Genomic DNA, 25421 nt, shown 5'->3' on the forward strand with positions numbered 1-25421 from the left:
ATGCAAAAGGGAAAGGGGAAGAACCTTTGTGTATGCTGCCCAACACCTTCGGGTACTCCAGACAACCTGCTTCACAGCACAAGAAATGGACATTTCTATTTGCCACTCGGGGAGTTAAATTACTTCCCCTTCTCAGTAGCTTTCATGCATCAAAGCATAACATTTATAGCTGAGGCAGAAAGCATTCTGATGCTGACTTTGATGAATTGAGGTGCTGTTGTTTTTGCAAGGTTCGGTCCTCTTTTCCCCTTCATTCCAAATAGCTGTTTATCACCCTGAAGGGCTTGTTGGCTGTGCTTTGTTTACATGTTGTTGTCTGATCCAAAGGTTTGGTGAAACAGCAGTTTCACAGGCTCCTCATTATGTTTTGCCCAGAAACAGTGGGCTGATTAATGGAGAAAGTGTATCTCAGTGAGTTTGAAGAAAAATTCAAGATTTTGCACGTATACAAAAAGACAGGGGCTAAGAATCAATTGAAATATATGAGGTTTCATTCAGTCTTGAGACAGAAAATTTTCAGGGAAAAATCGATCAGTGCTTTTATTCAGGGGGAGAACTTTTTTATCCTAAAGTGTCACTAAATTCTAAAATACAAATAGGCCTAACATATTTCGTTTTAACTATTTTGAAAATTTTTCGTCTTAGCAAGGAGGGCATTTTTTAACATCAATGCCAAATGTATTATGTATTCAACAATTTCTAAGGAATACATACTAGTTTTAAATTTACAGGTTAGTGTGAATTTTCATGTTACATTCTCCTGGCCGGGATGAAAGGAAGGCATAAGGAGAAGTCCAATGATTCAGTCAGTTTAGGCAATTCGCTTATGGCATAGATTTACAGTCATAGTTGCCACCTCTTTCATAGTCAAATCCACTATCCTCTTTTCCATCAAGTGCTTCATCAAACCTACCTCTGATGTGCCAATTAGAACAATTTAGCAAATGAATAATGGCTAAGTGAAAGGCAGTTGCTGACTCCTGTTACTAGCTAAAATTTGGAATTCCTAGCAGTTTCCTTATACTGACATCTGGTTTTATTTTTATGGCTGCTTTTCACTGCTTTCCTTTCCCTTTTAATTTCCACTTTGACTCCTCCTAGTTTATGAAGCCAAGGCCTTTTTGAGTTACATGTAGAGCAAAACACAAAAAAGCCACTAGATTTTTGGGGGGTTTTGCAAATGCTAATATTGTAATGTTAAGATTCAAAATCAAATGTTTCCTATTGAGTGGGTTTTTTTGTAATAAAATAATAATTTGAAAAAGTTAGATGAGAAACTTTGTTACTACACATTTTTCTTAACTGTTTTGGATCAGATGACTAAACACAGGTATCCAAACTTGAAAATCTTGTTTGTATTGCTACTGACATGTTGATGTCTTTCGGTATTAATGTTGCATTCTTTCCTTTCACTTCCTTACCCACCACAGCTGTGACTGCCCCACTGGATGGAAAGGTGCATTTTGCACAGAAACGGTGTCAGTATGTGAACCAGAGCACAATCCTCCACATCTGTGTAAGCAAGGTGGTACCTGTGTACCGCTGCCTGATGGCTACACATGTCATTGTCCTCTTGGAACAACCGGTACCTATTGCGAAACAGGTATGTCAAGTGGATAGTACACTGTACATACAGTTATGCAACAACATCCAGGTGGAAAACCACACTGTTTTATAATATGTCAATGAAATGTGACATAGAGACACAAAGTACAAAATAATTTTTATTTAAGTGGTGCTCCTTTCTATGAGAAAAATCAAGTGTGCTGGTTTTGGTTGGGATAGAGTTAATTCTCTTCACTGTAGCTGGTGAAGTGCGATGGCACACTGATGTTTTAGTTGCTGTTAAGCAGCAGCTCAGTGTCACTAAGTAGCGCCTGTGGTAGTCAGGGACCTTTCCAGCTTCCCGTGCTCTGCCATGTGGGCAGGAGGCTGGGAGGGGCGGGGCCACAGCCAAGACAGCTGACCCCGACTGGCCAATGGGATGTTCGTTCCATACCATGTGACGCCATGACCAGTACATTAACCGAGGCAGTTGGCATGTGGGGGGGTGGTTGGGGTTTGGGGACTGCCAGCATGGGACTGGTGGGCAGTGAGTGTCTGTGTCATGTGTGATTTGTTTTGATTGTTCATTCCCCCTTCCCCCCCAAGATTTTGCCTCTCTCTTGTTATTCTCCTTTTCATTGCATTACTGTTTTTATTATTGTTTTAATTATTAAACTGTTGTTATCTCAACCCACGAGCTTTACCCTTCTGGTTCTCTCCCCATCCTGCCAGTGGGGGAATGAGCAAGCAGCTGTGTGGGGCTGAGCTGCCGGCTAAACCACAATAGTCTCTTTTGGCACCCAACATGGGGCTTGAGGGTTTGAGATAATAACAACTGCTGGTCACAGCACTGTGTTCTTGTTTTTGCAGAACATGTTAAAGATTGGTGTTGGTTTGTTTAGTCTGCTGTGTTCTGCTGTGACTAGTGATATTTTGCCTAAAAGATTAGTTATCCAAACACTGGCTTTCAGCTTTATCTGGTATTTGGGTTTTGTGCTGGAACTGTTACTGTACTTTGGATACCACTTCACTGAGAGAATTAGCAATTATACCTCCTCCTCTGAGAGATTTTACATAGAGCAAATACAGAATGGTATCTTTGCAACTTTCTTCTATGATGTCTCCACCTTTACTGCAACAACCTTTTTGTATCTTGAACATCATTGGGTAGTTAAGATATACTTATTGTTAGTTTTTGGGCATATTTTTTTGGTTTTGGCTAAGGTTAGAAAGCAATTTAAGACTAGCATCCCGAGATCTGCTCCAGGGCTTGATAGTTACGAGTGGCAGGGCATGTGGGATAGCATGGGCGAATACCTAGGGCAGTGTGCACCCCCAGTGTTTTGGAGCTTCACCCCTGAACAAGTGCAGAATCCTGAAAAACTAGTAGAATATTTGGAGAAAGTATGTTGTTACGCTGGGAACTCCAGAGAGACACAGATAACTGCAACGTGCTGGGGTCTGGCCCAGGTGTACCGAGCCCTGCTCAACAGTATTGAGTGCTCCCAAGGGGAAGAGAAGGTCTCTGGATTGAAAGGCAAAGTGACAGGCACTGCGGCCGCTCAAACCCCTAGGACAAGCACTGTGGCTACTCAAACCCCCATGACAGGCACTGCAGCTGAGCCAGAGAATCAACCCGTGCCAGTATCAGTTGCCCCCATACACAAGAAGAAATCTTGGAAGCGGACATCAACTCATTTAGAATGGGACGATGAAAAAGCAGGGCCATCATGAGGAGAGGAGGAAGAAGTCATAAATGAAATAGAGACCACCCGATCCCTGTCCTTGAGTGAGTTGCAAGATATGCGTAAAGATTATAGCCATCGTTGAGGTGAGCACATTGTCACCTGGCCGCTCCGATGCTGGGATAATGGGGCCAGTAGCCTGCAGTTAGAGGGAAAAGAAGCCAAACAACTGGGATCCCTTTCTGGGGAAGGGGTCTTTGTCAAAGCAATTGGAAACGGGACACAAGCCCTCAGCCTCTGAAGGTGACTCCTGTCTGGAGTAATAGAAAGGTGTCCCTTCAAAGATGTTACATATCGCCCAGGAAAATGGACAACGATGGAGAAAGGTATCCAGTATCTAAGGGAATTAGCTGTGCTTGAGGTGCTTTATGGTGACCTGGCCAATCAGCATTCATCCAGAGATCCAGATGAAGCCCAGTGCACCCGACCCATGTGGCGGAAGCTTGTATGGAGTGCACCATCATCGTATGAGACTCATTGGCAGTAATGGCCCAGAGAGATGACAAGGCACGAACAGCGGCAGAGGTGATTGATAGACTCTGGGTTTATGAAGCAAATATCTCTTCCTCGCTAGTCTCTGCTGTGGAGAAACTGTCCCAAGAGGTCCAGCAACTCAAAGAAGATCTGTCCTGCTCCCCACCTCTACAGAGTCATGTCTCAGCTGTCAGGAATAAGCATCCTTTGGCTCAAAGAAGAGGATACACAGCACGGGGTACCCTATGGTTCTACCTGCGTGACCACGGGGAGGACATGGTGAGGTGGGATGGCAAGCCTACCCCAACCCTAGAGGCACGGGTGCGTGAGCTGCAAGGAAGAAGAGTCACCCAGGGAGGTTCTTCCAGGAAAGCTGCTGCTCTAGTTTCCAGTGAGCGAGTGGCTGTGTGGGGCTGAGCTGCTGGCTAATCCACAACATCAAGTCATTTAAAGCTATGAATTGTTACGTACTGTTTTCCGACTGTTTATTTTTAACCCCATTTGTTCCTTCATTTTTTTCAAATCATTCAACCAAATTCACGGGCAGCATTGCATTGTCGAATACCGAGGGGACAGGGAGTATTGCAGAGCTGCATAGTGCTTAGATCAATTCCCAAGCTTACCATAATAAAGTGTGTTGAGAAATACACTTAAGAGCTCAGCAGTACACTTCTGCGTACACTTCAGAAGTAGGAAGCATCTGGGACCTTATCCAATTTCTACTGACACTAATGGAGAGGTTCCTGTTGACTTCACCAGCTGGTGGGTAGGGATGCACTGAGAATGATGATAAAAGATGCAAACATCGCTGTTCATTCTCCTTGTCTTTCTTCCATCATGTCACCCTCAAAATATGTCTCAGTTTGCTGGTTTTGCATTTCTTGCCCTCATGCATGGGAATCCTTTATGTGTCTGTTTTCTTTTCTGAGAGATTGCACAAATGAATATTTAGCAATGTGGATACACAGGTGCTACAAGCTCAAGGACTTTTCCTGTAAGTGTCTGAAGCACCTCTGTGTGCAAGGGATGTAGTACAGTCTGCACTCCCTATTCCACAGCTCTTAGATTAAAGTTAATATTGTACAAGCTTCTGTTTTTCCTTCGAGAAGCTCTCTTTACATCTTTTGGAGAACTCCCGTTACTGTTAAATAGCTTTTCAAACTGCCTGCCAAGGTCCAGCCTCCCTTGTTGTGCCTACAGAGTGAGCTTCAAGCACAAAACTGACAAGCTGAACTGCATTTGACCTGCTTTGCAGTCGTCACCCTATAGATGGATACAGTTTTAAAATCCCATTAGAGAAAGCACTTGCAATTGGTAGGCTCAAATCAAAGAGAATATAGCTTCTGGGAAGTCATTGTGAAATCCTTTATTCCATGTAAGAATGTGCTTGCTCTATTGCCTCTGCTGCAACAGCTTGTCAGGGCTCTTTATATGAACTTTTCAACTTTGAATTCTCATTTCAAGTGAGGTTTTCAAAAGTAATGCCATCTGGATTCAGGACACTGATCAACAGGACATGTGCTTTACATAAAGCAGGTAATTAATCAGGTAAACACTCCTGTGTTTTAGTTTCAGAATAGATTTGGATCTTCTTGTGATGGCCACTATTACCGTACAAATAGCTTATATCTGAGCAACAGAAAATTGTATTTCTTGTAGACTGTCATCCTTTTAGTAATTCCTCCACCTGGTAAACACATTAGAGGGTTCCTCTCTGTTTTATTTAAAAGCTTTCTTTTTATGAATAGGGACTATGGGTCCTGACCAAATGCCTTGCCCTGTATTTCACCTTACTCTGGCAGAATAATGAATTATCATGAGATTTTTCAAAGCGCAGTTTGCACTTTTAGTGGATGGCAAATTGCTAAAAAACAGCTGCTTATCAAGATGGAATATCTCATCTCTGGATTGATGGTGGTTATTGGAGCCAAAAGAAAAAGAGACAGAGAGCAATGAACAGCCCAAGGGACAAGGAGAGAACAAAGGGAAATTAAATGATGGAGACTAATGAATGTGCAAGCAAGAAGGAAAAAAATGTGAGAAAAAGACAGAAGAGATTTATGAGGCAAAAAGCAAAGGAGAATAACAAAGAATAAGAACAAATAGGGCTTACCAAATAATAGCAACTGGTAAATACAGTACAACAGTACGGATTGCATGAGAACAAGTCAGGTGAAGTGAGTAAATGGGGCAGCAGGGGTAGAACCACAATAATAAGGAAGAGTACTCTGACCACAAATGTTATGGGTACTTATACATAAACTGACAATAATCACACACTAACTTGCCTAGCAAACACTAAAAATGTTTGTGGTTCTTTATGAACTATGTATATGAGAGATGAAAGCATATGTGCAGATGAGTATATAACTGTACTTAAGTGTAACGTGATGTGTCCTCCTTAGAGCGGTGACTCAAACCACCAAGGATGCAATGACTGTCAGCACAGATATATGGTACATTATAGTTAAGCTTTAGAAGTTGGAGCTACACTAACAGATGTTCAGTAGTTGGAAAACTAAGTTAGAAAAAGAGTAAACCCGGGGAGAGCAAGATCAGTTAAAGAACATAGTTCTAACAGATCATATGGCCTGAAAGCCACAGTGCGTACTTGGTTCACTCTCACAGTGCTCATTGCCGAAGTATGAATACTGAGCAATACTCTCAGGAGGTTGCAGTAGGATTGTAGAGAAAATCAAAATAAAACAACCCACTTGATGAACAGAGGGTAGCAGTTTCTGTTATCCTGCATTTCCTATAGACTGTACATGATCAATTAATACTCAGCAAGTAGTACACAGACATTTTTTTGGTCTGACACTCTGCGAGCAAATATTTCATTGCATATTTCAACCTGCCAAAGCAAGTGCCAGGGCTTGTTTTTCTAGGAGAAAGATCAAGAGGTTTAGCAGGTAAGCATTGTACTGGTGGCTGAAGTGCCATAGGAAGATGCCTATGAAATTTAAGACCTACTTTGGAAAGGCAAGCATCCATAAGGAGCACTAGGAAGAGAGGAGAGGGTTGGAAATTAGATCTGAATGGGTAGAAGGAGCAAAGCCTTGCCAGGCAAGGCAGAGCAATACATTAATTCCAGAATAAGTTAAAGCTCCACTTCTTGGGTGCACTCTGTTGTCCGAACCCATTAACCCTTATAAGACAGGATGCTTCAAGTGTGTTAGGTTTCTAAAGGTCACAGAGATGTAAATAAACAAATAATGATTCATTTATACTGCCAGAAATAGGAGTGGTTGTATTGAAGTGGGAAGGAAATGGAAAATTTATGCAAGAGTCTCTTTTACTTAGCATTAACATTGCCATCCAGACTCAGGCCACTTCTAAGACTGTTCATGACACACAAAGCAACAAATTATTCTGTTTTACTGTTTGAAAAGGTCACAAATGCAACAGTAGCACAGGAAAACCAGCCCAAATCCTGAAGTGCGTAAATGGCAACCAAACATTGCCAAGATCTGGCACAGTGTTAATTCTTAGCACTCCCATAACAACGATTAGGATTATGGGGGAGGTAGTTTATCTAGGGTTTTTTTAAAAGTAGTTACATTTTCCAGGACAGCAAAATATGATGTTAACAAAATTTGTTGTTCATTTGATGTAAAGTTCGCAACTGAAGTACCAAACATCTCTAAAGTGTCTTCTGATTAAGAAGTGAAGCTTCAGCCCAGAGCAGCATGTAATTCAGTCTAGTTATTTCATTAACACACAATGTTCAAAACCAACAACTTTGTCTGGGAGACTCTACTGCACAGCTTTGAACACCAAATTCCAGCTTATTCCATTTGGCCCAATTAGGTCTTCTGTAATTAGGGTTTCTGAAGAGGGAGAAATCCCTAAGGATCTGTTTTTTTGAAACCCTCCTGCAAGCATACAGTAGGTCTATTGGCTTCAGTGTGACTACTGCTGTAAGAAAAAGTGGCCAAGGTCAAGTGTCAAGGGTGATTCTTCCCATGGAAGAAGTAACATTTTAAAACCCTCTTGCTGCAGATAGTTTGATTTATAGGACATTATTATTATGAGAACAACGTCCCTGTGTGAGCAGGGACTGTCTCTAGCAGTGGCCAATAATGAAGGTTTAGAGAAAAGTTTAACCCAGCAACTACATATGACATGTCCCTGAAGTAGTCTTCTAGCATCTAAACATTTTAGCATATCTTTTGTTCTTTTCCTGTCATTTGTTTTAATGGATTAAATCAAGTCTCTCATCTTGATATAAAGAGTATCATGTAAGGCAGTGGAAAACTTGAGCAAAAACAAATTTGAAGTCAATGAAGTTCCTCTGACATTCTGTTAAGCATTGAGATATATTTCCACATAGGCTAGAATTCCTCTAGCTAATAAGGAGATGAAATTTATGTACTAGATAATTTACTTGATTTCGCAGAGGAACGAAGAAGACCTACAATTTCAGACTAGTTAATAGTGAGATTTCACAGACCTGATAGTATTCTCACTGAAGGGGACAGCACTGTAATATTTGAAAGATTCTATAGATGGCAGTATTGGAGAAGAATTGCCAGTATTGTATAACAATATTTTTATAAATTTTAAATTATTCAGCAGTTTTCTTCTTTAGCAGGATTAGTTTGTGCCACATACTTTCATAAAATCTATTAAAATAATTTTTCTTGACTTCAAGGCATCATAATAGAATGCTACTGCCCTTTTCACAATGAAATAAGTTAATAGATTTCTTCAACTGTATATTAGTCTCTGAACTCCATAACTACAAACACTGCCTGTCAGCATACAGCTCTTGAAGAAAGGAAAGCAAATGTAAAGAGCTTTTCATTGTTCTATCCTCAGTTTAATAAGACACTTGTCAAGCAATATAGCAGTTTCCTTGATGAACAAATGGCAAACAACTTCCTTTGGTCATGTTTATCAGCTCGTCAATGTTCTAGATATTATTCTGATGTGAAAGTCCATTTTTCTGATACAAAAATACAGCAAAATTTTGAAAATACCTGATAACCTGACAGAAAAGGAAAAAAGTAGCAACAATTCTATAACTATTTGATCCATCTTCATAGCCATGATGGATGAATTAAAAAATGGAAGAAACTGATGTCTGGAATAATTTTTACTGAAAAGATATTTTTCTTTCTACATGGTCTAGAATGTTACTTGACATACTTTGCTGAAGCTAATTCACAGTGTGGTGTAGCTCAAGACTTACATGACCAGATACCTTACATACCAACACTCAAGCACACATACATGTGTGCACATATCTGACAGCAGGTTAGACTTGCTGGCTTAATGCACAAACTATTTCATAGTTATTATTTGGAAACTTTTGCTTCTATGTTTAACCATTTAAAGGACAACTGCAGGCACTTACTAGGTTGTTGTTTTGAGTCATAGAGACTATTGCGTTCTCTTAGTCATTTAAGCAGCACTGATCCCATCAAGCTTTCTGTTTCCACTATTATTTTTTGAAATCTTGTGGCAACATGAGAAAAATCTTTAAAAAGTAGCTACAGCACTCATGTCCTCTAAGGATAAAAAGTGCTGTTGAAGTTTTAGCTAAAAAGCAATCTGAACTTTCAGATTTATTAGTAACAGTCCAGTAAACTTAATATTCATGATAGACACAAGAAAACATGCATTTGTAAAATTTCTCTGTATAATTTAAAATGTCAAATAGAATAAAGTGAGTTGCCTACTTAAATATATGCCATGGATTAATCATATATAAACTCAAGTGGAAGTCATGCATGACAAAATGAAGGAATTGATATGCAGCACAACAGTAATACCCTCCATACCAAGTCAGACATGAGTGATGTGATGTCCTAATAAAAATTCAGTTATGCACTTATCATTCCCACCAGTTACCCAACTGAATAAGAACACGATTCAGCCAGCTTACTAACACTTAGTAGCATGGCTCTAGAATTATTTTTCAGACTTCCTCTATGAGCATGGATGATTTGCTGAAAATATGCTAGTCACCTTACTTTGTGAAGATGTTTGGAGTTAGAAACTGTGTCAAGGGTAGGAACTGCTTTTAAAGGCAAGGCACCTAGATTTAAGTATCTACATGTAGAAAGTTCAATACATAAGTTACCATTATGATTAATGAATGTCTAGTCAATAAAGTCAGTGAAGCACTTTAGCTGATACATTTTTCTAAAGGTAGATGTTTAATGCTGTTTGAGATGCCCTGGCATTCCAACTTGTATCCAAAAACATCCAGACAGGGTTCATAGATATGGCACAGAACCTGTAGGGCACCTGTGTCTTTCTGGAATGGCTCGTGAAAGTAAGGCAATAGAGGCTGTGAAAAAATAACAGTAGGTACCTATATTTAAGAAACCAAATGCAGCCTTGGAGGAGGCTACTTCAGGAAGAGGTGAATCTCTTTCTAGTTCTGTTGACTGTGTTATATAGCGATACTATTCAGTTGCCTGAAAATAGGACCTGATGACATGCTGCCATACACCCCTCACAGCTTCAGCTGCCAACTGCAGCAGGTCCTGCATTTGCTGTTGCAGCAGCCAGGCCCATGTGGATGGCCTGGATATGCTAAAGCATCTCAGTGGCAATTGACAAACATGTTTAAGCAACTGAATCCTGTCTTATGTCATAGTTGACCATAATGGGTATTTTCATGCCTATAAATAATATGTGTAGACAGCTAAATGTAAGTGTCTTAATGCCAAAATTAGTCCCTCCAATTTTATAGTAATCTATTTCCCTGACTTAATTACTCTCATAAACACTATGCAGAATACCAGCTTTCTTATAGTCCACAAAGCACACTTTCACTGTTATCAGACCAAACCTAGTCTAAGAAATGAGTACGTGTAGAACTCAGTTCGAAACTAGATTGACAAAGTTTTAGATACTTAATTCTTTACTGATTGCTTTATCAGGCTTTACTGAGACACTTACAGTCCCACTTAATGCTCCAGTCTTTAGACAATTGAAGGCTTCCAGTGCAGAAATGGTCCCAGTGAGGGAAACTCAGGCATGATGTTTCTTCTTGCACGTTTCATCCTGAAAGCATCTTCAGAGCATTTCAGTACCTAGAATAAGTTTACTACGAAAACCAGGCAAGAATTAAATATTTGTAGATTTGGTTTGTATCACATTTTCCTAATTGCCTAGTGATTAAGCATTCAATTTTTGTTTACTGAAATATTAATTGGACAGAAGAAATAGAAATTATCTATATCCTGGCTATAATATCCACATCTTGAGGTGCAGGAGGATCAGGTTCAGATTTCTGGTCCAATTGATTTCCTAGCGCTGAGGTTTCAAAGCTGCTTCCAGTACCATTTGCTGGCCCACATAACTTGTTCTTAGGCACTCATCTCCTACTATGTGTTGTATTGAAAGACCGAGGTGTACCATTTTAGCTTTGGCTAGTAATAGCTATTTTAGGCTTTAGAAATCCAGAAATCTCTTTAGGGATTTAGCCATATGCTCCTAGATGTTACTTCTTAGCTAGTGAGGTCTCTAATTAGCTGACAGTAGAGATTACAACTCTGCTGCAACCAAACCAAACAGAACTGTAGACCTCACTTAGAAAATTGTGATCTTTTGTTCCAGTATTGCTCAGAATAATGATTGCTTCAGTCTCTCCTCTTCAGGGACAGCAAGAATTACTCATGGCTGCAGGTCTGGCAAAATTACAGCTTTCATGAGTACATTGTTCGAACTGTTGCATTCAAGTTGTGTTAATAATAGATACTTTTGTTAACATGCTCTACTTGTTACTGCACTAAAAATGGAAGTTGAACTACACTTTTTTTTTCTGTACGTGAATTAGTTTATGATTTATGAAAAGTTAGCTCTTCAAAGGTTAAATAAAAAGTGATAATTCAACAGAAAAAATACGTTTCCATTTAGATAAGGTGAAATTAATTTTTTCAGTTTTTCCAAATATTTGCCCAGAAAAAAGAAAAAAATGCCCATATATTGTCAGTAATCTTTAAGCTAGAACCTTAAGCAAATTGCATCTTCAGATGAAGATTTACATACAACCATATTTGTCATTGTTTTCCAAAATGAAAAAAGTAACTGGTGGAGCTGCTCTCTCTCTGTATGAAGGAATGAAACCACTGAAAATTTCTGACTGTGCGGTTTAAAGCTTTCAGGCAGGTGTTTGTTGCTAATGAACTGTGAGCGTTGCACTGTAAGTGCCAGGGCCCTGACTTGCTGACGGTTTGTGTGCTTGGTGTCAGAGCCGGCCCAGAGATGGGGCTGGTGTCTGGTCCCGAAAACAGCTCTGCTGGGAAGCCCCAGCAAGAGCTTCCTCCTGTGTTGCTCAAGAGCAGCTTTTAAATAGAGGCTCCTGCCCTTGATCCCTTGCTGAACTACCCTGCAGCAACATCACATCCATGCTTTGCCTGGCCGTGTTGATCTGGACGTGGACTCTGACCCACAGACTGACTTGCAGGCTTGGCCTTAACACCTGCCTCATCACTGTGGAACTGCCTGGTGATCTGGCCTCTGGAGCTGACACGGCTGTTCCCCCTGGGCCTGTCCTGCTTGCCTCACTCTGGGCAGGACCCTGGCTGGAGAGGCCTCTGCCTTGCCAACCATGTTATATCACTCCCAGCCCCTGGCTCCAAGCCCTCACCGCTCCCTGACCGTAAGCCTGGCTTCTAACACCACCAAAATGAAACAAATACTGAGACAAAATTATGGCTTATGATCAGGACAGTGGGTTTGTAGATGGTACATAGCAAATACTGATAAGTGACAGAGTTCTATGAAAAAATCTTGTTTGATATATTTAGTTGCAAAAAGAATTTGAGAGAAGAAAAGCAAACTGATATAGCTAATTAGTATCACTGATTGACCCATCCGTCCAAACCATGATGTTCTGCCTTCCTCCAGTCATCAGGACCATCTGGTGATTGCCATGACCTTTCAAAGCTTATTGATAGCAAGCAGCCTCATGATGATATTGGCAGTCTCCCTCAGTGCTCAGGGCTGCATCCTGGCCAGTGCCCTGCCCATGCGTATGTCTGATCAGCTGATGTGCTCCCAAATTCTTTCTCCGCCATAGATAATGTTTCATTTCCCCAAGCTCAGCTGCCAGGGTCAGGGACTTGGGAGGCTTAATCAGGCTTTCCCAAGTGAAAAATGAGCCAGGCAAGGTTTTGAGTATTTTGGCTTTTCCACGTCCTTTGTCACTAGGTCCCCATGCCTTTGATGAGTGGCCTCACGTTTTCCTCAGCCTTCTTGTTAGAAGCCCTTCTTGTTTCCCTTCACATCCCTTGCCAGTTTCAACTCCTGCTGATTTTTGACTCCTAACTCCATCCCTGTTCAACCCAGGCACTGGCTCTGTATTCCTGCTGGATAGCCTATCCTTGCTTCCACAGCCACTGTGCTTCTGTCTTGAAGTTTGAGCTCAGTTTTCTCATGTTGACTGCGACTTTTCCACTGCAATTTTCCTTGACATGCTGAATAGCAAAATGGGCTTGCTGAAAGTTTTGAGGCAACAAGCTGCTTGAAGAAACTATCAAAATGTAATGCCATCAAAATGTAGACTGGGATGTGTACAAGCACTTCTGCTTCAATAGTGGGAATTAAGCCGCAAGAACAACCTAGAAAGATTGGTTCATAACAATAGCTGAATAGGATGTGTGAGCATTACAGGGCTGATCAAATGAGGGTAGCAGGAGGAACTTGAAAGGTATTAATGCATAGTAGAGGGAAAGAAAAGCGCACTTCAGCAATAGTACTTGCAGGAACTTTGTGTTCTCATAGCTCTAACTGGTCTAAAGAGATTTAGAGTTTCTCTTGGTATCATTTGGAAAGGTATAGCTTCATCAGATACTAGTACTCAGCTTAGAAAAGTGAGCCATTAATCAGATACAGAATAGAAATGTTTGCTTAAATGCCTGTTGTGCTTACAATGCACCTCACAGTGCTGAGCACCCTAGTGAGTAATGTAGCAGTCACACAGCACAAGTCCTACAAATTTAGCTTTTAGGACTGGCAAAGACACCCATTCACCTCATTTGTTTTAGCAAAAAGTTTCTCTGGAGTAAGCACATGTAATACAGGAACAGCCTTGTGCAAGTTTAACCAAGCTTCTTATTTTCTTATCTTGGGGGGAAAAGCAAGGTTGTTGCCAAGAAAACAACCGTAAAGTGCCTCAGCATTTGACATGACATGTTAGTTTTGCATATGCCTACCATAAAAGCAAATTGAAAACCTTAAATTGTCTTATTCTTCACCCTAAAATTTTGTCTATCTATAGATGCAATTTCATAAAACTGAAATTATATACTGATCATCTCTGTGCACTGCAGTAGAGTTAAGGCATTCTATTCTGAGATATGGGTGCACATTTCCAGGTACCTGTCAAGTCAGATACTGCCCATGCATATAATCTGTACTTAAAGGATCCACAGATAATTTACAAGCAAATTAGAAGTCATTCTAGTATTTCCTGTAGTTAGTCCTGCTGCGTTGTGGCAAAACATGTCATTTTCTGACATCTGTTCGGATATATTATTGGGAATAAAACCACTTTCTTAGCAAAATGGGAATAAAATATTTGCATCTTGAAAGTTCCAGAATGAAGTGTATTAAATGGAGTATTTTATATCTATAAATCAGTATAATACCTCCTTTCTAAAGCATTCTGACATCTGCTGCTGAAGTTGTAGCTGTTATTTTTAAATACAGTTTTTTTATGTAAAGCCATGGATTTATTTCATTCTCTGAGTGATACTATAAAAAAATCACCTTTTTTCATCCTTGCTCTCTCACTCTGCTCCAGGCTTTTTTCCTTGGAAAGCGATCTTCCTTTCATATACCTTCCAGTGATAATCAATGCAGCATTTCAGTCCTGCTGCAGCTGAACATTGTGCTTTCACACTAGTCATTGGCCATGCTTCCTTCATAAGCAGTGGAGAATTAACTACATTGACAAAGTGAAAATGAATCTGACATGAAGACTTTCAGATGTTTCATTGTAGACGTAACCTGGTCTGACCTTTTAAGCAGCAGCATATTTTAATATAAGATTGGCCGCTGTGGCACAGTTCCTCCATATGCAAGTCTCGCTGTGCAAGAATTTGCTGAGAGAAGCCTGACTTCCAAATGATGCATAAAGTAAAAATGTATATGTACAAAATGAATTATTATTTTTGATTGATTTTTAAATATGACGACATCAGTATAGAGACTACATCTTTACCCCTTAATGGAGACCATTGTCTCTTACCTACTGAAAAAAATAAAAGCACCTAAAAATCCATACTAAAACTATGAAGTATTATTATGTCTTTTGTACCTGATAGTGTTCATAAGTTTTAGTGATATAAATGACATCATCTAGTCTGTTTAGCAAGTTTTATTACTATTTATTCTCCAGGATAATTCGTACTCTTAAAACTATTTTTATTTATGTCAGCTTTTAAGTATAGATGCTAGGAACTTCACATTTCTGGCATATATTACTACAGACATCGTCTAGCCTGGATATCATAACAGCTATTATGATGCTTAGTATGGGAGTGATTTGTTAATGTAATGTGTTTGCATAAGAATATATACATAGGTTGAATTACAGCTCATCAAAAACCTGATTCTGATCATTCAAGCATTTAATAAATCCATTATAATTGTTATTCCAGAGATTAAAACTTAGTTTTAGATTTACTGAGAATTTCTGAGGTTAAATCCATGCACCTTCCTCAGAAGTATTAACTGTAATCTCATGGAAGAAATGAACAAAAAGGCCAGCTGCATGGTTACTGCCTATTCAAGTGGCATCTTCACATCATTATGTTGACTTGAAGTCGTTATGCAGGTGAGAGATCTGGATGCTGTGTGATGGTGCATCTGTCTGCTGGACACAGTCCACCAGGAACACCTTGAATCCTATTCTGAGTGAGGTGGTGTGACAAATAGACAAATTACAAAGTCTTGCAGCATGCTGAGTGTATACCAATCTAATAACTAAGGCCCATCTGCAGTAGGCAATACAAAGTACAAGTGGGTGACAAGTGGCTTCACGAGCAGACCTTGTGCAGAAAACTTGAGTGTGGAAGGCTACCAGAAGGTTGCCTAGGAATGCACTACAAGGAGATCTCAAAGGTATATTGGATGGAAAGCACGTTACTATAAAACTATGAAATAGGGAGCACCGAAATGAAGAAAGATGTTGGCCTCTTAGAACAGAAACAGCATAGCTTCCACAGGAAGACTGAGAAGTGAGGGGGGCAGCATTTACAGGTCAGGCATTTAGTACTGCTGTTAACTAAGTAGTAAAAAGGGCTGATCACACATGGGTCTTAATGTACCCTGCACATCTAAATAGCTTGACTTATTTCAGTGAACCCACAAATGCAGCAAACTGACAACTACATGATAATGAATTAGCTAATAACTAACATTATATCTCAAAGGTGTAATGCTGTTTTAGTGGGAAGGATTGGAAACCACTTCAACATAAACAGCATAGGTAAGTATAATCATTAATCAGTTGGCTGAAGGAAGTTTAACTAGTCCAATTTCTTAGGGGTATATGAACAATCAGCACTGAGAGAAGTAGTAGGTCAGAATGATGGAGCGGTGTATAGCTCCAAAGTGTACGTTGTATGTTCACTGTAATTCTGTGAAAGTGCTCCATTTCAGTGTAAGGTAAGACAATTTGAATTGGTGGTGGGTGTTGGTCTCTTCTCCCAAGTTACTAGTGATAACACAAGAGGAAATGGCCTCAAGTTGCGCCACAGGATGTTTAGATTGGATATTAGGAAGAATTTCTTTATTGAAGGAGTGGTCAGGCATTGGAACAGGCTGCCCAGAGAGGTGGTGGAATCACCGTCCCTGGAGGTGTTAAAAAACCTGTAGAGGTAGCATTTCAGGACACGGTTTAGGAGACATGGTGTTGTTGGGTTGATGGTTAGGACTTGATGATCCTAGAGGTCTTTTCCAACCTTAATGATTCTATTATGATTCTTTGAATCATCAAGCATCTCAGTATGATTATCCTAAAAACAAATTTCAGCAGCAATTAATGAACACATTCCAGTTAAAATGTATATTCTTATAACACATAAAGCAGTTAATTAAAAATCCTCGACTAAGGTTTTCAGCCATATGGCGAAGAAATAAATGTTTATTCCAGCTCCTGCAAAAGTATTTTGTATTTGAATTTTTAAACAATGCAAAATTTACACTTATATTTATGTGAAAATGAACATTGATAAGATTACACTTTTTTTGCATTACAACTACGGGCTTCATTGTTAATGAAAATAAGGCACACAGACGACAAAATGGCATTGATCTGCTGTTATCTAAGTTTTATTCTGTATCTAGGTTATTTTTAGCCTTTGGAAAGGGAAGAATTGGAAGTATTATATACAGCATTTGTGAACTGTACAAAACTGTAGACAACTGGTGCCATAATAATGCAGTCTTCTCAAAATATCTTTCAGAAGATATTTCTTCTTGTATTTTTTCAGATATTTCCATTAGTGATCCATCTTTCAGAAGTAATGAATCATCATGGATGTCATTTGCACCCTTTTACATCCGGCATAAGACCCATATCAAACTACAGTTTCAGCCTCTGTCTCCGGACGGTATCCTGTTTTACACTGCACAGCACTTGGGTACTCAGTCAGGTAAGAGTATTCCAGCTTGCTGGTAACATACACCCAGGTAGTTTTTTGAAAAAGAAAGGCAGTACTTTGAAGCGATTCATGCAGTCAGTCTCTGTAACTCATTGCCCATGGCGACTGGGTTTTGGACTGTGAATAATCAAGTTCGTAAGAAAAAAGATGCAAAACAAAATTTTGGATTAGTCCAAAGCCAGCAAGTATTTAATTAAGTGGTTCAGGAAATAATTTTCCCCTGAAAAGTAACTGTAGCCAGTTTTTCAACAGACATTTACTGACATTGCTCCCACCACTTCAGTGCAGCTACACTAGGATTCACAGTCTGGGGGTTTGGCCCAGTGTTTTAGAATGACCAAAAATTAACACTATTAACATACTTCACCTTTATATTGCATCTATGTAGTGTCTTGCACATTTCTAAACAGAGCATTACATATCATTCATAATATGTTCTTAGAGCAAATTTTCCACTTGTATTAAATAGTGTGTTATGCAACAGTGGGCTTTTGTATGACAAAAAAAGCACTTAACTATTTATCATATATTTTTACATTCCTTTGTTCAAAGCCTAAAGCTCTGAGACATTTCAATAAACATGCTCAGCCACGCATGCATATAAACACACATACGCCCAATTTACCACCTTCTTATTCTGTACACAGATGTTTTAACAGGCTGCTATTCAGTAAGACTGGTAATACATCATATGCTGCTGGCACCTCCTGTTTGCCTTGCTCTAATTATAGCCACACACAGAGAAGCAGCTTCGAAGAAAAATATATGAAACATCGGTAATACAAATACATTTATTTGCAAAGACCTCTGTCTTCTACAATGAATCTTTTGTAATTCTCTCACTTACAGGCCAAATTCTGAGATTCTCAGGGAATAGTTCTCTCCTGTATAAAGTAAAGCATTACATGGGCCATGAAAAATAGAATTGAAAAAAGGATCTCTCTTAAAAGAATAGTCAGAGGTCATGGAAGCAGCAAGCATATAAAGAAATTAAATATCTCTCTGGAAGCATCAAAGAGAGTGCTAAGTCTGTTTAACTTGGTCCAAGAGTGGTTTAGCATGAGCATGCCCTCATTCTATTGCCATTCATGAATGTTTAGTTTGCACAGGAAGGAACATTTTCTTTAAATCACTTTCTAGAATCATATCAATTTCATTTTGAAACAAAACCCATCTTCTATAGAGTAATTTAATTTCTTTACAAATTTCCAACTCCCATTTTCACTGTCCTGAAGTTTTGAAAGATTTAGGAAAAGCTAATCGTCTGGCTCTTTATATTTGCCTTCATATAATCCTGTCAAATCCAGACAGAATTAGACTGATGGAAGACTCAGAAGTATTCTTAGCAGCCAGCAGATGTGAAAGAGCTTTCTGCTGGGGATTAGTTTAGAAAGCACTTTATATAAAGCCTTTTCTTCTACACAGTTATGTAAGATTTAATAAATTGATTGCTGAAACCACAGGATTTTTTTTTTCTAAAATTCCTTTCTAATAGGAAATAATTACAACATTTTTTTTCCTCATTAGGCAATGCTGTTTTTTTAAAAGAAATGAGCTCTGACTATGCAGCTAATTTAGCAATGATACTGAGATGTAGCATCTCACAGTGGCACAGTTGTACATATTGGCTTGGCTTGTCACCCATGTAAACACTACACCGGTACTTTCCCTTCTGGGACATACCGCTGCCCAGAAAGGGTGGGTGGCTGGCTAGTCACCTTACTCAAAAATTGATTTGCTGGTTCCAGCCTCCACTCCTCTAACAATTTGATTACTTCATTGCACACATTTATACACCTGGCAAATCGGCATAAAATGGAAAACATCCTATGAATTTTTATCTGTTAGCAAAATATCCTATAATTCTGTCAGTCATCAGCTTTCTTGGTTTGTCAGCTGTTTCTGAACACGTATCATGACTTTAAGTCTGGTAGTATTAATTTCTGCAGCTCCTAATCCAAAGTTTGGCAAAATTTTAAGTGGCTAGCTACATTAGCAATAAACTGGGGGGAAAAAAAAAAAAACACAAACAAGCGAGCTGTGTGTGCATATTTTAGTTTGGAAACTGGCAGACAGAAAGACAAGGGGGCTTTTCTCTCCCTCTTTGATTACTTGCTTTATGCCAATGAGGTAAATATGTGGGACATGCAGACAGTTGTATGCACTGCTTCTGAGCGAGGTCTCTGCAAATAATACAGCACTCTTGTGGAGTTCAGCAGAGCGTCGGTAGGCGGCCAGCCCACTTCACATTTTCTCAAGCCCAGTGTATCCTACTTCTACCAATGAAAGTGTGAGAGTCCCATTGCATAAATAGCCTTTAATTCAGACAGGGTTTTCTGGATGACCATCAACTACTTGAACAATGTATAATTCAGTCCATTTACATACCAACCACTCTATATACTTGAAGTACTTAGCACTCTGGATAAAAGGCAGTAAGAAGCATTACTTTTTCGTTGAGTCATAGCATTACTGAAGCTTTACGTTTGTTTGTGAAGGTGGAATATCCAGAGTTCAGGCCAGGGTGATAGAAAGGTTTGTTCCCTGACGAGATGAGAAAGAACAGTTATGCTGAGTGACTAAGAAGGAAGTCAGGTTAGTAAACAGAATGGGATGACTCACGCTACATTTAATACTCAACATTTGCAACACCAGTGCTCTGTCTCTCTTTAACAGGATTATGTTACCTACCTAGTCTGAAAAACCTCAGGACTGTAACTCCTGATATTTAAGGCATTTCAGTTTAAAAACTTAAAGCAGAGACAGTATGGGTGGGTCATGTCTGCATGGCTTTCTAAGACGTTGTTTAAGGTGAAAACTGAATCATGGAATTGGACTAAAACAGTTTGGAAATATTCGGAATTTCTAGAATACCCACAAGGGAGGAGTGTTGTTATCCTAATCAGAAATAAATTGATGATTCACCCACTTCTAGAAGAGAAACTTAAGAGTGGTTAAGTATTCTCTTTTGGCAGCCATGTTTCCTTAGCTGACAGGGGAATCAGTTCTGCTTTGTTACTAGTTTTGGGATCATTCACATGGGCTTAATTAGCCGCCTAGGAAGCAGAACTGCCAGCTATCTGTGTGACAGAACAGTCACCCCCATTGTCTTGAAATCTGTTGCGTATGAAGGGTTGTTGCTACCCATTTACCACTGGCAAACAAACACTTGCAAAAGGCTGGCAAATTGAGGTTGCTCAAGGAAGGTGGCTTCTGCAGGCTGCCGAAATATGCCAGGGTGACGGGGTGACTAAAGGAAGCAGAAAAAGTTTCTTCACCAAGGACAGCAGTCTTTTTGAAAGGTGAGGCTGAATGGTCTAACCTACAAATAGGTAACTGCCCACCCCTTCTTGATGCATGAGCACCACTCTCTCTGCAGGGTTATTCTGGATCCTAGCTATGCCCTTCTGCTCTGGGATGATGCTCCAAGTGGAAGCTGGAATCTACCTATCGCCACAGTGCTTTTTTTTACATGGTTTAAGAGATTTACAGGCTTGGCTTCATAGCGTTCTCAGTCTTGTGTTAGCTGTAGGATGTGGCTCCATACATGGAGTAAAATAATTTTGTAATATGCATGAAATATGCATGAAATGCATGAAAGCATATCTATGGGTAGCCTCTATAAATGTGCATTAGAGGCACTGGCTATGGTCATCGTTAGATAAAAGATCAAGTAACAACAGCTGCAACAAGCGGCTATAACCTGTCAGCTGACTGATACCTGTTTCATGCACTCAGACCATGGCAAAGACAGAATCAAGGTTAACAAACCCCTAAGGACAATGAAGGCACCAAAAGATAGAGATTAAGCTGAGACAACAAACTTCAGCCATGCTGACGTATTATTGGCTAGCAACTAGTGGCAGAGACTGCAGAAGGGTGGGAATAAGGCTCATCTCTTCTCTCTGTCCTTCATTCCCTTGTTCTACCTGTTTATAGCCCTGCCTCTTCTGCTTTGCTTTCTCTCCTTGGTCCTGGGCCTTATTCTGGCTCCTGGAAATGCCCAGGAGACCAGCTGTGAAGGACAGCTACTGATCAGTTGGGTTCTCTCTCATGTGGTGACCACAGTGCCTCACCTTCCTTAGCCACAGAATACAGCCATTCAGCTCGAGGCTGACATGGCTATTCAAGCCATAGTAGGCCACAAAAGTTCTGCTCCTGGATGAATATATAAAGGGTCACAGTGTAAGGGAACATTTGGGTCCACGAAAATCATACAAGATAGCAGGGTGAAAGGAAAACCATGAAGAACAGGATGACAACAATAAAAGGAAGAATGAAAGCAATGTGAACTGAGTTCAGCAAGGCAGGAAAGAGCAGTGAGCAAAGATACATCTGGAGCTATGATGGTTATAGGATGAATCATACCAACAAGAAGCAATAATACTGTTGGAGTCACAGGCACTTTATTATGGGCTTAAAGAGTGAAGACTCGGAGTGAAGACGAGCACATACTGAAACCAATCTATGGTAAAAGAGTTCCCTTTCATTAACTGAGAATGAGTCCTGTGAATGCTACTGCTTATGACAATATAAGGTTCAAATGTTCACTCTGTCACTGAGACAGTGCTAATGATCAATAAAGGTTTCTGAAAAAGAAGGTGGAAGGAGGTGGGGGAAAATGCTACCCGATACCACAATGATAGAAACTGACATTCTGGCCTTGAGCCGGTGGAAGGAAAGGTGAAGTAAAAGCAACAGAAGGCATAGACTGAGGCCAGCAAACATACAGCCAAAGGTGCCATCTCAGGGCTTCAAAATGGCTAATGGAACCAAGACTACAGGTGTTCAGTAACCAGGAAACCCCTTCCTAGAGCTCATGAGACACCTACCCTGAAGAAGCTGCTGAAGCACTGAGTCATCAAAGCCTCTGTCCCCAGCAGAGTATCATAGCAGAGAGGCTTCTGCTTAGTAACACAGGATGAGGAAAAAAAGGACAAACATCAGATGTCTTACAAGTCTTTCTAAAGGAATCTAGATCTTCAGTAGTCTGGGAACTAATCAGTGAGTTTCGAGCAAACAGGGAGCCTTCAGAGACACTTGCATCTCTGTATCGCTGGGGACACAACAACGGCATCAAAAAAGTGAACACCACTGATGAGAAGACTGCATCCACTGCTTGCAAAGTTATTTAAAGGATGTTCTGGAAGCTCCTTTGGCCTTAAAACCTAGTGGGAGATCCTTCTTATTGTCAATTTGCAATGAAGTGTAGGAATAAATTCAGGTACTAAAGGCTTTGCCTTGTATGCATGCACACAGGTCACAAGGGTAGACTTTGAGTCACTGTGGGGAAGAGACCCTGAAAGAGAAATGTTAAAAATACCATCCAAGGTACCCTCCCTGCCCATGACCTGTCAGCCTAAGATCCTCTGACGTTGTGTTCAGTCCCCCTAGGAAATATATTGGCATTAGGCAGATTTGATAGTGAAGGCAGTAACTGCAGAGATCTTTGCCCAATACAGGTGTGTAAATTTAATACTATTGCATTTGTTACGCACAGTAATGCTTCTGGCATGAATAGGACATCTCAAAATAGAGGGCAGCATTCCTAGCATGCATTTCCAACTGTACAAAGCTTTGACACATTACAATGTAGATGAGTTTCCTGTGGTAACGTAGAAACATGGTGACCTGATACTGCTTAAGCATGATCCCCTCTCTAGACAGGGAGAGAGACACACCTGCATGTCTAGAAGAAGGCTGAACATGAAAGGGCATTGTCAGCTTTTGGGAGACCATATCCAACTTGCTTACAGACTTACATACGTATTCAGAGTTGTAGCAAGCTGCAAATTTTTGTGATGCATTCAGAATCCATCATAAGAAGTCCTATAAGCAGATAGCATCAGGGATAAGCCAGATCTCACAGTAGTAGTTGGATGTACCTACAGGAGACTTTTTGTTAACTCCCAGTTTTAGGAACTGCCTGTTCAGTCAGCTGCCTGTTGACTTGGTTTCTGGGAATGCTGACGTCTGATATGGGAGCAGCCGAGACTTGTGCACATTCAATAGTAAAACCTGGAAAGTAAAGTGATGAAGAAAAACTGATACCTGTTTTGGAGCTCTGGCTTCTACTACAGAACAGACAATCCACCCTGGGGTGGGGCAACTTTAACCTTCAGTCATTTGGTGAAAACCCTGTACTGGGTTTGTAAGTAAAAGTGTTATTTTAGGTCCAGAACAGTTCCTTCCTTAAGGCAACTCCTGCTACAAAATCCCCTTCTCCTGAGAAGACAAAGAAACAATCTTTTAGCATTTGGGCTATAAAAAAAAATTTACTTTTCATTTTACTGAAACAGAGAAGATGACAGGGGCAGGAAGGTGCATCAGAACAGAACTGAATGCTGTAACCATTGAAGATTTTGTTCAACACTCAGGGTCTTGACATGGTGTAGTTTCAAGCCACAGCTTAGCTACAGTAGTCTATTTTCAAAGAAGATTCAACCTTAATGAGACAGATTGCATTACAGTTCCTTGCACACCATCAAAGAGATTGGGCAAAGGCTTGCGTGCACAATAAAATAATGACTGTGAGTCCCTACCTCGGGAGTCTCTCTGCTTTTTTTGTGACACTAGTGATGGGGATGAATAGTCCATATTAGAGGAGATGCTAATCTGAAAAGCTGGAAGCAAAGTTGTGTGTCCTATGTGTAGGTTGTATCTTCTAGAAAGTAGGGACCAGCTATAAAGTCGAGTCCTGTAAAAACTGACTGTGTCATCTGCCTCATGCTTAACAAAAGCAAACTTCCCCAGAAAGCTCTTTGGCCTCAGTTACAGTCATATGGGACAGGCTGGAATAATGCTTAAACTGAAACAGTGGAAACCACCTTGCTTCATGGTCTCCTATATTGAGACTGCCGCGAGGAGAAATTCTGTGCTAAGAATGCCATTTGTTTAAAATGGCGATGCAATTCCTATGATGGCATAGGCCTGCACGGGCTTCAGCTTTGCGACTCGTCCCTCAGAGACATGGCAGATTGAGGACCCTCGTTGAAAATGTCACTGGTTGCTAAAGTGAAGAGGAACAAAGACAAGCCCATAATTCACAGAGAAATACTGAGCTGAACCCTGGGATCAACATCCACATCATAAAATTTATCTCAACACTCTGCTGTCCTTCCCAAAGACTCAAATGGCAAGTCATCTGTGAGCAAAGAGGATCTAACCAGGGGGGTAAGAAAGTGCCCTGAGAGCCTCAGGGAGAACTGAAATTGCTAACTTTATTGTGTTCACAACTAGCAGAAAAGAAAGTTACTCCAATTTGAAGAGGGGCCTCAAATCTGTGCTAGAACATAATCCAGAGTACTCGGCAGTAACCTCTCTTTACACTGTAGATAGCAGATGCAGTAACACAGATTTGATCTTGTAATAGGATTAAATAAGACTCCAAAACTCACTGTGAGTACATTAGCAACAGACATCATCAGGCTTGAGTCAGAAGCACTATGACTAACTGCTGAAACCGTGTCCACTTGTCGAACGTGCCAAACTACCAAAACCTTCCCGGCAGGCCAAGAAGTCTTGGAGAACTTCCAGATCCTCCAGCTCCCGATTACAAGACAGGTGAGCAAGTAACCCTGGTTGGATGCATTCCTCCTTCCTAGCCAGCAAAGAATGGGTACTCATGCCCCTACACAAGCCTGCATGCCTGGGTAGGAGAGGGGATTGAAGGCTGCCAAGGAGGTAGTTCAGAAACTTTTTCTGATGCTGCTTTCTTACCCTAGGATTGGGGTCCTAATAAAAGAAATAGCCAAGCAGGTTATGTACATTGCTCAAACAAACAAGTCAGATGAGTGCGTTCACACTATGCACTGAAAAATTAAGCAAGCTTAAAGCCACATCACCAAGTGAGAGAAACCACAAGTGAAGAGAATGATACTTATTTTCTGAAAAAAGTAGAAACAAACAAGATACTCAAAAAGAACACTAAACACAGGGAAACAAGACAGATCATCACAGCTGGAACTAGCAAGCTAGAAGGAAGTGCTCTGCCATTGCTGGACTGGAGTTGAGAGAAGAATGAGGT

General features: G+C 40.3%; 1 protein-coding gene across 1 annotated transcript in view; it reads left to right on the top strand.

The window, feature by feature from the left end:
* The window catches only part of EYS (eyes shut homolog), an 888772-nt gene that overhangs the window by 859612 nt on the left and 3739 nt on the right, over positions 1-25421 (top strand). The window contains exons 41-42 of the mRNA XM_064448569.1: positions 1431-1603; positions 17225-17386. Coding sequence (XP_064304639.1) covers positions 1431-1603; positions 17225-17386 — 335 coding nt within the window. The remainder of the gene's footprint in view (positions 1-1430; positions 1604-17224; positions 17387-25421) is intronic.

This window comes from Phalacrocorax carbo, chromosome 3, assembly GCF_963921805.1.
Source record: "Phalacrocorax carbo chromosome 3, bPhaCar2.1, whole genome shotgun sequence".
NCBI classification, from domain to species: domain Eukaryota; kingdom Metazoa; phylum Chordata; class Aves; order Suliformes; family Phalacrocoracidae; genus Phalacrocorax; species Phalacrocorax carbo.